The sequence below is a fragment of the Aptenodytes forsteri genome, unplaced genomic scaffold (genome assembly GCF_000699145.1).
Source record: "Aptenodytes forsteri isolate BGI_AS27 unplaced genomic scaffold, ASM69914v1 Scaffold142, whole genome shotgun sequence".
Taxonomy (NCBI): Eukaryota; Metazoa; Chordata; class Aves; order Sphenisciformes; family Spheniscidae; genus Aptenodytes; species Aptenodytes forsteri.
Window position 1 is genome coordinate 4,635,870 of NW_008794598.1, and position 13,334 is coordinate 4,649,203.

Here is a 13,334-nt window from a genome sequence, read left to right on the forward strand (position 1 = left end):
GAATGGGCGCGGTGCCGCGGCCGGCGATGGGAGACCCTGCCTGCACCTGATAATCTGAGTCCTGGGCTGAGGCTCTGAGGCAGGAAAACCACTTAGCATTTCAGAAAAGGAGTTCCCTACCCCACTCACAGGGAATATTTATTAGATTTGATGAAAGAGCAATTTAGCCTTTACACACACCAGGCACCCACTGACCTTTTATTTTCTTATTACCTCCTTTTACCCCCCCTACTGTTCCCGTATCAAACAATATATCAGGTTAAGCATAGCAAGACGAAATGCTAAGGCACCGAGAAGTGCATTAAATCCCTGCTTTGCAGGGCCGCTTGCACTATCAAATCAGCAGGAGGATGATGTACGACATTCTCGCTCACATGCGGGATGCAAAATTCAATCCTGTGGTCACCGTTGCAGATGAAGTTTGCAGGTAAGCCCTGTCTCGCAGCAGAAGGCAGCAGTTGTTTTGCTGCTGGAGGTAAGAACAGTCAGGATCCAACCTCCAGCATTTGCAGTTGTTGTCCATGGAGATTTTCCCTCCATGGGAGAACTGTAGCATGAAAAAGCATTGCTGTGCTCAGTGCTGCTAGCTCCCGAGAGATTTCCTGATACAGTGGACTGGATTATGCTGGGTGCCCAGAATTTATCAGTGCTTTCAATGGAGAATCACCCTTCTCGTTCCAGAAACCCTCAGCAGTTAATAGCAGTTTATCTGCAACAGGAGAAAAGAATTTGCTGCTGCTTTATCTCCTTTCAGGCTTTCAAGGCACCAATTCATTCTGCAAGACAACAAGGAAACAGGGTCAGATGCCTTCAGGGCGAAAAAGAGACAGCACACATGGCAAGTCAATGTGCTCACTGGTGAGTGTTTCTCGTGGGAGAAACCTGGTGATCAGTGAAACACAGCGGCACATCCATCCCGGCTGGGACATGGGGCCAGGAAAACCAAATGGAAAACTCAGCCAACAGCAGAAAAATCTGCAGAGACATTTGGGCCTGTCCAGCCAAGTCTGATTCCAGCACAGGGCTCAAATTTGATAAAATGCTTGTTCAATCCATGGATATTTTGCTTAGGTGATGAATAGCAACCTCAGTGAAAGCCTCTCAACCACAAAGGCTTTAGAGAGCTAAACAGTAAAGACTGGGAATTAAGGAGAATAAATATTAATGAAAGGAGTGGAAAAATCAATCATTTCCCCAGACAATCCTGCCATTGCTTTGCTCATCTGTGCGGGGCTGTTGCATTTACCTCTTCTTTTGTGCCGTAGGACCACGTGCTCAGGGGGTTCATGCAGAGATGCAACCACTGCACAGGCAGTGCAGAGGCTGGAGGGAGCACGCGTTGCATGTGGAAAGGAAAAAGAGGCAGCAAATGGGAAGGGAGCAGGAACTGCAAAAGAAAAGGGTTGTTGTACCACTGTGGGATCCAAGGCGCAATAGGAATTGGTGCAAACCCCTCCACTGGTTTCAGTGGCTGCAGGTCAAGCCCTGAACACCGGGGCTCGGCACAGCCCAGAGCCAGCGTCGTTACATAAAGGGATGGGGAGAAGCCCGGGGTGGGCTGGATGGAAGAAGCGAATCCAATTACAGGATGAAGGGCAAAGGGAGAGAAAGGACGCATTTGGTCTGGAGCAAATCCCAGAAGGCTTTAAAGCAGGGACAGCAAGAAAAGGACAAAACCGAATTCCAATGCAGGATACCCAGCTGCCACCAAGAAGAATAGGGGCCTCAAAATGGGGCAAAAGACAGGGAATGGGGCTCTTCAGCTGGCTGAGAGTGTGGCCAGGGCAGTGACATGAGGGATTCTCCCTAGGAGATACAACATACCACCAGGACGTGGCTTTTCTGGGAGCTTGACTGTGGTCCTATAGAGACATTGGAGCAAGGAGCCAGCCCAGCCAGGCCCTGCTGGAAAGCAGAAAACAAGCAAGCAAACACCAAATTTCCTCTGTACCATTTCCCAAAAGATTATAAACCAGCTGGCTACGTCACAGCAGTCTCCAGGCTTCCACAGAGAAAACCAAGGGCTCTGCACTAGAAATGAAAAGAAAATTGACCCAGTTATGACAAAATGAAACAGCATGTGTAAAGCATCACTGCAGAGGGCTACGAACATCCACAATAAGGCCCTCGGGAATAACAGGGTTCAACTTCAAATGACGTTTACAAATTAAAAGAGCTGGATTATTTCTATTTGCCTAAACCCCCTTTTCTGACTGCTCAGCCGTTTTCAAAGCTGGGCCACGGCAGGCGCTGCTGGACACTGCAGAACAAAGGTGGTGGTGCTATGCTCTTGCATCCCTCTGGAATTGAACGAAAGCCTTTCTTTTGCCTCTCTGACTTTGCAGTTAAGCACCTGCCACTAGTTGGGCAAAGCAGAGCTTGGAGAGAACAGCTCTCCCTGTTAACCCCTCCCTAACACCTACCTGGCTCGAATAGCCCATAAAACAGAACAAAACCCAGCAAGGGTTTGACTGCATTTGGTAAGAGGAAGATCTCACAGGAGCAGACAGCATCTTCACCCTTGCATTGGCCATCACCCTCATCAGAGTATGGCTTGCCCCCTTGCACAGCTGCTAACATACAGAGACATGTGCTTGTGCTGCTTGGATTTGCTGGGCTGTGCTGGCTGCTCGTCCCGTGGTGCTGCGTGGCCGATGAGACTGTCTTGCAAACCTGCCTACTCTGCTACAGCCCTGGTTTATCACTTAGTTAAAAGCGTTGACAGCACCACACGGAGTGGTGCAGGTTCACAGCTGAGCCAGGATTGCTCAGCTCCTTGGCAAGAAAATGACAGGTCCCAAAGACTTTCTATCTCTCCAAGGAAATCCTACAGTGCTTGCAGGGATGTTACCTGGATCAGCAGCAGGAGGAAAAGCCTGGGAGGTGACAGGGGCCTGCTTGCTTGTGAATACCATGCAAATAAGATGAGGTTGGCAGTGGTGAAGCTCTCCCCACTTCCCAGCTGCCTTCTGGCTCTGGTGCATCAACCTGCTGTGAGGCTGTGCTGGTGGGGAGAGCCTGGAGAAGGAGCTGTGACGGGGAACCTGCACGATAAACAGGAGCTGGGATTCCTCCTGCCCAAAGCCTGTGGCTGCAGCCCATTGGGGCCTGTGAGCAAGGCAGGAGACAGGCTTCTGAGCACCCTTAATTTTTAGAAAAGAAGCAAGGACATGGCACAAAGAACATCCCTCTGCACCACCAGATCCTTGTCCTGGATGGATGCAGCTGTGCAAGCCCAGAGGAGCAGCAGGCAGCTGGCCCCGGCACGTCGTGGCTGCTGGCAGAGGGCACGGCTGCCTCCTTGGAGCCGCCAGCCGTGGCCAAGTTAATCCCTGCTGAGGGAGGAACGGCCCACCGAACCAAATTGTAAATACATCTGTGTCCTCCTTCTCCCTGCCACACGTTTAAATCTATTTGATCCACTCTAATGGATTGATCTACAAGTTTGTGCACACACATCCTGCTTTGGATGGGGCGGCTGGCAGCACCTCGCCCATCACGACCTGTCAGCTCCACTCAGCCTCACCTCCGCTGGGAGCCGCCGGAAACGAATCTAATTACAGGATAAAGGGTTTTCTTCCCCTCCATATGGTCTCTATAACACTCCGGCTTTATCTTGCTTTAACCCCTTTCCTGGTGAGGGAGCTCACAAGCCCAGTGTAAGCGGCTCAGCGCAGCAGCCACGCGTGACTGCTATCTGATATGGGGAAACAAGGTCTTCCCAGGGCAGCTGAGGGTACCGGGAGGCACCACAGTATGTGCCTGCCCACGAGGGAGGAACGAGCCCCTCCAGAAGGGAGATTCAGGGCAGCACATTAAAAAACCAGCCAAAAACCCAAAAGCGAGCTTGGCACCGTTTTGCATTCAGCGTTGGTGCTCATGGCCAAGGTTCAAGGTCCTGTGCATTGGTCCATCACCAGAATTTAAGCACAGATGTTTGCTTTGTGACGGATTTCTATTGCTTTTGCATTTCTCTACACCTTGCTTTGCAAATCATTCCCTGTGTGCCCTTGGGCAAGTCGCTCCTGTGCCTTTGCCCAAGCAGCAGTGAAGAGCTTTGCACAGGGATGGGGAGAGGCACCGCGAGGGGCTCCCGGCTGCCACCACTCTGGGAAACCCACCTCCCCCGGCACATCCGCGTGGTTTTCTCTGCCTGTCGCTCGAGGCCAGTGAACCAACCGTATCAGCTCAGTGCAAGTTAGTTATTTGATTATAATTATCATTTCTTGCTTTACACAGAACGTGAAAGCCCAGAGCAGCTCAGGGCTCTGTCATGCAATGTGCTGACAAACAACAAATAAGAGACAATCTCATCTCAAAGAGCTTAGCAAAGCAGAAAAAACCTGCAAGAAGGAAGAAAACCCTTCCTTTTCTTCAGGACAAACACAAAGAAAGCAAGACTCTCCTCTCGCATTAAATGGCCTGAATTTTGCTATTGCCTTCTTTGTCATAGAGTCAGCATAGAAAACAATTGAGAGCTCTCTGGGAGACAGCCCATAAAGTTCCCCTGCTAAGAGACACCAAATTAAAGCTATCACTTTCCATTTCTGTGACACAGAGGGAACCGAGATTGCATTCAGGACATGTCCTGGAGGAACCAGCTATCCTTTCCGGTGTCATTTTTCTACGCTGAGTTTATTCGAGGCCTTCAGCACTGCTCAGGCTGTGGCTGACCTGCGGAGAGCTCTAAATCCACCAGCCTCGGGGTATCGACTGAAACACCGACCTGAGCTCACAGGGGGAGAAAGCTGAGTCCATGAGCACAGCTGGGAAGGGACAGACCCCTGTTAGCACGACAGATGTGACTCAGGCTTACCTGCTCCATATTCAGCTCCCAAAAAGGGGGAAAGGTCCTGGTCCAGATCTAGTTGAAGGTCAGGTGAAAGTCCTCTTGGTCCGGTTGTTGGCAATCCTCTGTACGAAAGGTTTCTGCGTACCATGCATGAAGCCAAAGTTGCACCACAGCTTACCTGAAAGAGGGAGTGGAGAGGGTTTGCACTGATCAAGGAAAAAATCTCTGCGCAAAAAATACACCCAAAACAGACTGTCATGTCACCTCTTCTCCCCATAGCTGTGCTTCATTTGTACAACTCTTTACTCTTTAGGAGAAGACGGGACACCGCAAAGATGTGGCAGAAAGTCTCACAGAGATGGGAGGTGAAAATTACTTTCTGGGAGATGAAAATTTACTTTCCCGTGAGATAACCATGTTCATATACAAAACCTTGGAGAAGCACCAGAGCTTTCAGATGCTGCTGGCACTGACAGCAAGGTCCAAGTCTTTTGAAGGTGGACCATCGCAGTGAAATCTTTCAGCTGAAAAGAGTTGCTTTCTACCATGGAATTTGGGAGGGACACATTGGAATTGAGATGCACATCTGTTTATGTGTATTAGCATTTCTGGGTTCTCCTTTAATATTCAACTAATTCTGCAAAAATGTGCCCAACTTTTGTATGTCCAGAAGCCTGACTACGGCCAGGAGAGGCATGAAATACCTCCAGGAGGTATTTAGGAGAAGTAAGGCCATGGGACTTCTCCATAAGAAACTCTTCCCCTCAAGGAAGACCTGGGCTGGGAATTTCATGACTGGCGGTTTCACAGGACGTGCAGTGAGATACCTTCTGAGAGGCACAGCCATCCCATGGGGAGTCCTTGTCCCAGGGCACCTGAGGCTGACGTGACCCACTTACTCTCGCCACGTCCTAGTTCTGCTCCTCTCGGACCTGTGCAGATGGATCAGCGGGTCAGCGATTAGGACATCATTCATCCCACCCACACCCCTTAGCCTTCCGCTCCTGCCCTCTAGCTCTGAGACACTCCAGTCTTGCCGAAGACCTCATTCATCCAGCAAGACAGCATTGACTTTTTCCATCCACCTTGCAGCAGCAAGAAAGAGGCTAACAGCTTACCGCATTAACAGATCAGGGCCATTAACGCCACCAGATGTCAGAGATTAATGGAAGAGCTTCACTAAGGTGCCTTAGGCAGGTCTCCTGGAGAAGGAGCACCCATGACCCAGAAGGAAGAAATGGGGAAAGAGCTTGGATGAGATGGAGCATTGGTGCTCCAAGCCGGCACCGACCCTGCTGAGAAGGGTTTCACAGTCTTGTGTGTGCTGGGATGGGGATCCCACACCCCATACTGAGTGCTGAGAGACTGGGAGAAGCTTCTTTCCATCCCGCTTGCTCTCCCAGTGTGGCTACAGGCTGGTGCTGGTCTCTCTGCACTGTCTCTGGAGGGAATTCAGGACATCAGTATTGCTGAGGCTTTACCTTCCCTCCCCCGGGGCACTCAGGCGCTGCTTCTCCAGCAAGTAGTGGCACTTTGTCAGGCTGGTTTTAGAGCTGTGGCTTAAGGACCCTGCCTAAACCCTGCCAGTCCTTGCAAAGCTGCAACCCAGATTAGCGTCCCACTTGCTGGGATGGGGAGGAGGCTCGGGAGGGAAACGCTCACCACCAACTCCCTGGGAGACAGGGAGTCACAGGGCTGATTGTGCCACATCCATCCCTGCTGGATGGTCTGCTCCCTCCCGTCCTGCCAGAGATCCTTGGAGGATCAGCTGAATAACATATATCCTTCAGCCCAGAGAGGAGGCAAGGCGGAGGAGGAAGTTCACAGTCCTTTGCACTCTAGCACAACCAGGGCGCGCGATTCAGGGTGTAATACAGGCAGGAGACCTGCCCCGAAAATGCTGTGTTTACCAAGATTGCAGCCTTTGGGATGGGAAGCGGTTTCCCCTCCTGCCTTTGCCCAGCTCCGTGCGCAGAGGTGGCCCTTGGCCATGTTAGCAGAGCCCAGTTTTGCTCTGTGATGGGGACGCATATCCATATCGGGCAGCACCCACATTGAACCAGGCACCCCAAGCACAGAGCAGCCAAACAGCCGGAGCCGAGCCAATGGCTCAGACCCGCAGAGCTCGGCCCAGTCTTCCCACAGTGACCTCCCCAAGGTCAGTGGGGCAGAGCTGGGCACTCCCCAGTCCCCAAACACTCCCATGGATTCCTTCAGCCACCCAGGGACACCCCAAAGGCTGTGACCCACTGCGGACCCGAGCACGGACCCATTTCCCCATCAATCGCCCAAAGCAGCCGCTCCCCAGCTCGCCACTGCTCCTCCCACCTTTGCCTCTCTTCCAAAGGGCGCCCCACCCCATCCCTTCCTCCCCCCAACTCCTTAAACAATATTAAACACTTAATGGCAATTAATACGCTTTAATGCAGGTTTTGGGGCCAACTGGCTGCTTAGAGGGTGCTTAAACCATCAGCCCCTCTCAATCCCGTTGCCCTTGTCATACAAAGTTAGCCGAGCCCCTAATCCGGCCTCCCCCCGTGCTCCCTTGAGGAAGCCAAAGGGTATAAAACCTCCCCTGGCACGCGGGCACCGCCAGCCCTCGATGCGGAGCAGGGGCAGCGCACCACCTCCCGTCCCCTTGGGATTTACTGTTCTTATTAATTAATTTATTTTTTTGATTGGGGGGGGATCCTTTAGTTGGGTATTGTTCCACATTAGGGGGTGGGGCTTCCCTTTTTTTTTTTTTTAATTGGGGTTGAAGCAAAATTAATTACAAAACCAGAGCATTTGATTTTTAAAAAACCCTTAAAAGCAAAGCAGCTGCCATAACGTTGGCAAGGTGAATGGGACAGAAGGTAGCAATTTTTATGTGCCTGTGTCCAACAAGACAGGGGTGGTGCGAAGCCCCTTCGAGTACCCCCAGTATTACCTAGCCGAGCCCTGGAAATACCGTGTCGTGTGTTGCTACATCTTTTTCCTCATCTCCACCGGTTTGCCCATCAACCTCCTCACCCTCCTGGTCACCTTCAAACACAAGAAGCTCCGGCAGCCGCGCAACTACATCTTGGTCAACTTGGCGGTGGCTGACCTCTTCATGGCCTGCTTTGGCTTCACGGTCACCTTCTACACTGCCTGGAATGGCTACTTCATCTTCGGACCCGTCGGCTGTGCCGTGGAGGGCTTCTTCACCACGCTGGGAGGTAAGGGCTGTGGGGTGGGAGCTTGGGTCTAAGGGCCAGACTTGGCAGTGGGTGATCTTGCTTCTTCAGGGCTTTAAGAGCCCAATTCCGCCCCTTCATCATGCTATTGGGATGGCTGCGATGCATGCAGCATCCCTCCCATGCAGAAAGCCATCTCGCATGCTGCTGTGGTGTCACAGCTTGTTGCATGGGGCAGAGCTCGCCATGCAAGGCGCTGCTTCCCTGCGGCTTAAAGACAGGGATAAAAAGAGAGATTTATGCAAGTTTGATCTTGATGCCAAGAAGCGCCTGTCTCACCACCAGCAGGGCAGCTGCAAGGAAATGGATGCGGGAAGGGAACCTTGTTTACAGGATCAAGCTTGGGCTCATCTGGCCACGCTGCCCAGTGTGCATTCAGGGGGTCTCACACCAAGTTTGCAGGGCTAGCAGAGACCTGCTGGGGATGACCACATCATGCCCTTGAATCAATGATGTCCAGCATCTTCGCCAAAAGCCTTTTCTTGGGAAAAGGTGAAGCATTTGGGAGGGTTCGGGGAGGGAAGAGACATCCCTTGGGAGAGGAACCACTCGGGAGAGGGACCCTGCAGAAGGGGTACGGGCATGGGGAGGAGGAGTTGAAGACAAGGAGAGGGGTCACAGCTTATCTAGGGGCAAAAGGAAGATGTGGCAGCTCTTAACCAGAAGAGAAGAGCAGCAGCGTGGAGGGGAAGGAGGATTCAGGGTTGCACAAAGCTAGGAAAACCAGGCCCAGGCTTTGCAGCAATTGCTCAGCCCTTGTCCCAGTTGCACCCGATTTGGGTGCCCTTGGGAGCTTCCTTATTTCGCTTCTCAGGGACGTGAGAGTTGCCAACGCTTCACCCTGCAGAAAGTCCCCGTGCAAAACAGGGAAAATTCATTTTGCACCCCGGGCCCACACAACACCTCGTGATGGATCTGACAACTGCTAATCCTTGCTGCAGAGATCCATAACCACTGCAAGGACTTCACTTTTTCTCCCCTAAATGGGGCGATTTCCTGCAACGATGCTGATCTGAAAAAAAAAGAAAAAGAAAAACGAGACAGATGGATATTCTGCCAGACAAAAGCAAAGCTAAATGTCCTGATCTAAGCCAAGGACCGAGGAAGGGCTTGGTCTCGGGGTCAGAAGATCATATGGGCCTGCGCTATTTCTGATCAAGTGAGCCTGTGGGCTTTCAGGCAGCATTACTTGCCCTTCCAATGTTTGTGTCTGGTAAAGAACAAGGAGGCTCCTGTTCACAGGGAAGAAAGTTTGATGGGAAGCAGTCACTGCGCGAGCAGCAGGTCTCCAGTGAATCCTGGCACAGGGTGTAGTTATCAGCAGATTATCACAGCTGGGGGCATTAGCAGGCTTACAGCACCAACTAAACACTCCCAATCCCCTGAAGTTTAATTATCCCTTATAAACACATGTGCACACATGCCCACCCACACAGCCTCCCCCGTACGCCTCCCCCTGATCCAGCACTGCCGGAAGACTCATGAAATACACATTTAAAGGCATCAACAGGTTTGGACACATCTGGCATCTTTGCTGGAAATTGTGCTTCCTCGCGCCCAGGTGGAATTCACCCCCTTGATTTTTGAATTATTAAAAAACCATTATGATCCCCCTCCTCCATCACCAGCATCGGCACAGACGCTCCCCTCGGCTCCCAGACCTTTTGCACACTACGGCCGGGAGATTCTCAGTTATTGAATAGGATGCTGGTTATCCCCTGCTGATCCCCAACCCCTTGGCCCTCTCTGCTCTTTGCTGTGACCATGAGACCATGAAGGGAAGATCAAGCCCAGAGGAGCTCTTACCACCACCGTATGCTCTCTTTTTCTCTCCCTCCTGCAGGCCAAGTCGCCCTGTGGTCCCTGGTTGTCTTGGCCATAGAACGCTACATCGTCGTCTGCAAACCCATGGGAAACTTCTGCTTCTCCGCAACCCACGCCATGATGGGCATCGCTTTTACCTGGGTAATGGCCTTTTCCTGTGCCGCTCCACCCCTCTTCGGCTGGTCCAGGTGAGTCGAAGGATGCTCAGCGGCAGCCCCAGCTGCTGTGCAAACACTCCAGGGGACAGGAGATGCACTCGTGGCTCAGACGTGAAACTCCCTGGGCTCCAGGCGAGAAGGGCAATGGGGCAAGTCAGAACAGAAATGGGACCTCAGCTGTCAGTCTCATGATGGCTTGATGTCCCCTAACCAACGGCAGCCACAGGCTCAGCATCTCCAGCTGCAATGGCCCTTCACGCTCCTTCTGTTCTGCAGAGAAAGAGGGGCTTCGATAGGCACGGCTTGTCTCACCCATGCTGTGAAGAGCCCATTTCCCTCTGCAGACCATAAAGAGCATCTGGATGACCAGGCCAGCAGGCAAGGCTGCTCTGGGGAGGCAAACCTGGCCTTGCTGATGTGCTGCCACCCCAGCATTGCTCCTGGGAGCCCTGCAGCACCTTTCCCAGCACCCTTGCCCCACTCTCCCCGCGAGCCCATCTGTCCTGCTCCCAGCATCACAGCACATTTCAGCCCCCAACCAACAAATGCCCCCCAACTATAACAGAGGCAACGCTGGCTGCTCACACCACAAGCTGCTCACTGGGCTTCAGCAAGCGTGTCCTCCGGGCAGCTAAAGCCCAAGTCTGGCTCTTGCATGCACCCACATCCCTGGTCAGGAGCCGATGCAGCAGCCAAAGGCCACCAGGAGCAGAGCGTAAGGGAGGAGCTGAGGAGATGGAGGTAATTTCTCTAATGCTGCAGGTCCAGCCCCTCCTGACACCCCACTGCAGAACTGCCCTGTGGGGTCATAGCAAGCTCCTACCAGCCCTCTGGGCATGTGCAAGAGCTGGCTTTGGGGCAGCAAAGTCCCTTTACCATCCACCTGCAATGAGGCACAGCTGGATGGTCCCTCTCCAGCCTTGAATTGGGATCCCTGCCCAGGCAGCTGGTCCTTGGCTCCCAAGCAGACCTGAGCTGCATCCCTTTGAGCCAGGGCCCCTCCAGACACAGGCTATGCGTCCCTCCACCCCGTGCAGCAGCGGGGACAAAGCCCTCAAGAGCTTGGACCCACCGAGCTGGTGGCTCTCGTTCCCACTCGGCATCCCTCCATCTGCAGAGGGAGAACAGGTGGCTCCCGGCAGGCAAGTGCTCAGCCACGTAGGAAGGAAATAAATAGCCCGTTCCCCGTGGGAGGGAGCGAGTGTCACAACAAACTGATGCTATGCGCCCAAGTGCAACATGTCGGCATGGCTTGCTGCCGGCCCCGAAGGAGCCGCGCGCTGCAAAGCCAGCCAGGCCGGGTGCACGGGGCGCAGAGGAGAAGCCAGGGAGGAGCTCACCCAAAACACACATGCCACTCTTCGAGCATCCCCCATCCTTGGGGAATTTGGGCCTCAGGTTGAACCCCTCCAGTGTTCTCCAGGGAGGGTCCTGGTGAAGATCCTAACCTTTCTTGCTGGCAGATACATGCCGGAGGGGATGCAGTGTTCCTGCGGCCCCGACTACTACACCCACAACCCTGACTACCACAACGAGTCCTACGTCCTCTACATGTTCGTCATCCACTTCATCATCCCGGTCGTGGTCATTTTCTTCTCCTACGGGCGCCTTATTTGCAAAGTTCGAGAGGTAACGTCGGGAGGAGGCATGGGAGGCTAACAGGGACAGGGTGGGCGGCTTGGGCAGGAGAAGGGAGGTGGTCCCGGGGCAGAAAGCTGTGGGGTGCCCCTCACCACCCTCCCTGCCCGCAGGCAGCTGCCCAGCAGGAGGAGTCGGCCACGACCCAGAAGGCCGAGAAGGAGGTGACGCGGATGGTGATCCTCATGGTGCTGGGGTTTATGCTGGCCTGGACGCCCTACACCATGGTGGCATTCTGGATCTTCACCAACAAGGGAGCGGACTTCACCGCCACGCTCATGTCAGTGCCTGCCTTCTTCTCCCTCTACAACCCCATCATCTACGTCCTCATGAACAAACAGGTGAGATGCCCCATGTCATGCAGGGTGAGCCTCTGCCCTTGGCTTACCGGCACGTCTGGGGTCACCGCAGGCACCTTGCTCTTTCCCAGAAGTGGTTGAATCTCAGCCTGGGGGGGAGCAGCAAGCTCAGGGGCTGTTGGGTGCTCTTGGTCCCACAGCACGTCCTCGCTGGCCCCCAATGCCATCGTTCTCTGTTTCTCTCCCCTCTTCAGTTCCGTAATTGCATGATCACTACAATCTGCTGTGGCAAGAACCCCTCTGGGGATGAAGACATCTCTGCCGTATCCCAGAGCAAGACTGAGGTCTCCTCCGTCTCTTTCAGCCAAGTGTCACCTGCATAGACCATGGACAGTTTGGACTGGGGTGACCCGCCGAGCTCGGGGACCGAGACAGACACCCACACACCCACAGTCTCATTTCATGCAGTCACTCCATTGTGCACCGACACCCTCCGCTGCACGAGAAGTTAGCTGTGCACGTACTGCGGTAGCTTCCCCCCAATCCCACGTGCAGACCCCCAGCCCCAGGCACGCTTACTGGGGCACCCCTGCGCCCACTGGTGCAAACACAGCACCCTGAGCTCTTCCACACTGTCACAGCCCCTTGCAGAGGAGCCCAGGTCCCTTCCCCAGGTCCCAGGAGCCGGCCAGCTTTTGGGGACCATCCATGTGTCAGCAAACCCCCTTGCTTTGTTCACATCGTGTTAAAACAGCAACGGCCAGTGGGAAAGCCCAAACTGCAATATTTTCCTCCCTGCCACTCTGAAACGCGCTCCCTGCTAGCATCCCCCTGCCCTGGTGCTCAAGGGAGTGTCGCAGAAGCATTCGGCCCTCATTTGCAAAAACTAAGTACGCAGATAAAACACTATTGCAAAAACCCCAGAAGCACAAACCCGTGGCTGGAGCGGTCCCGGCTGCCCCTTGCCAGCACCTGAGCCGGGGGCTCACCGGAGCTGCGCACCCCGCTGCCGGCACAGCCGATGGAAATCAATACCTGTAGTCTTTATAAATCAATATAACAAATGGAGCTGGGAGCGGGCTTCGCTTCAAGCCCAACTCCCTGTATCCCCCAGACAACACTGTAGATATATTTTTTTTTTGTCTTGGAACTTGTAAATATTTGCTCACATACTTTGAAGTCTCTATCTTTCTCAGCCCTTTCCTTTCTCCTCCTCCTCCTGACTCGAAGGCAGAGAAACCATCTTTCACCTCCGCTCCTGCCAGCCGGACACGCATGGCCAACCTTGGAGGGTGGGACCGGTACCCGAGCGCTTTCCTGTACATATTTTATAAATAAATAATATCGTGTCAGCACAAGGACTTCTACAGTCAAGAAGTAGGGATTGAAAAATAAGAAATAAACA

General features: G+C 53.3%; 1 protein-coding gene across 1 annotated transcript; it reads left to right on the top strand.

The window, feature by feature from the left end:
* The first annotated feature begins 353 nt into the window (after nt 1-353).
* LOC103893715 (green-sensitive opsin) lies at nt 354-12,312 on the top strand. The gene is made up of 6 exons (XM_009272939.1): nt 354-427; nt 7,613-7,992; nt 9,854-10,022; nt 11,456-11,621; nt 11,744-11,971; nt 12,184-12,312. Exons 1-6 carry the CDS (start codon nt 354-356, stop codon nt 12,310-12,312), a joined length of 1,146 nt encoding a protein of 381 aa, XP_009271214.1.
* Nucleotides 12,313-13,334: the final 1,022 nt, after the last annotated feature.

Excerpts from the sequence above, each read along its gene's own strand:
- LOC103893715 (XM_009272939.1), top strand. The coding sequence starts at position 354 with ATGTACGACATTCTCGCTCACATGCGGGATGCAAAATTCAATCCTGTG. Across the intron at positions 10,023-11,455 it reads CCCCTCTTCGGCTGGTCCAG|ATACATGCCGGAGGGGATGC; the intron begins GTGAGTCGAAGG and ends TCTTGCTGGCAG. Across the intron at positions 11,972-12,183 it reads ACGTCCTCATGAACAAACAG|TTCCGTAATTGCATGATCAC; the intron begins GTGAGATGCCCC and ends TCCCCTCTTCAG.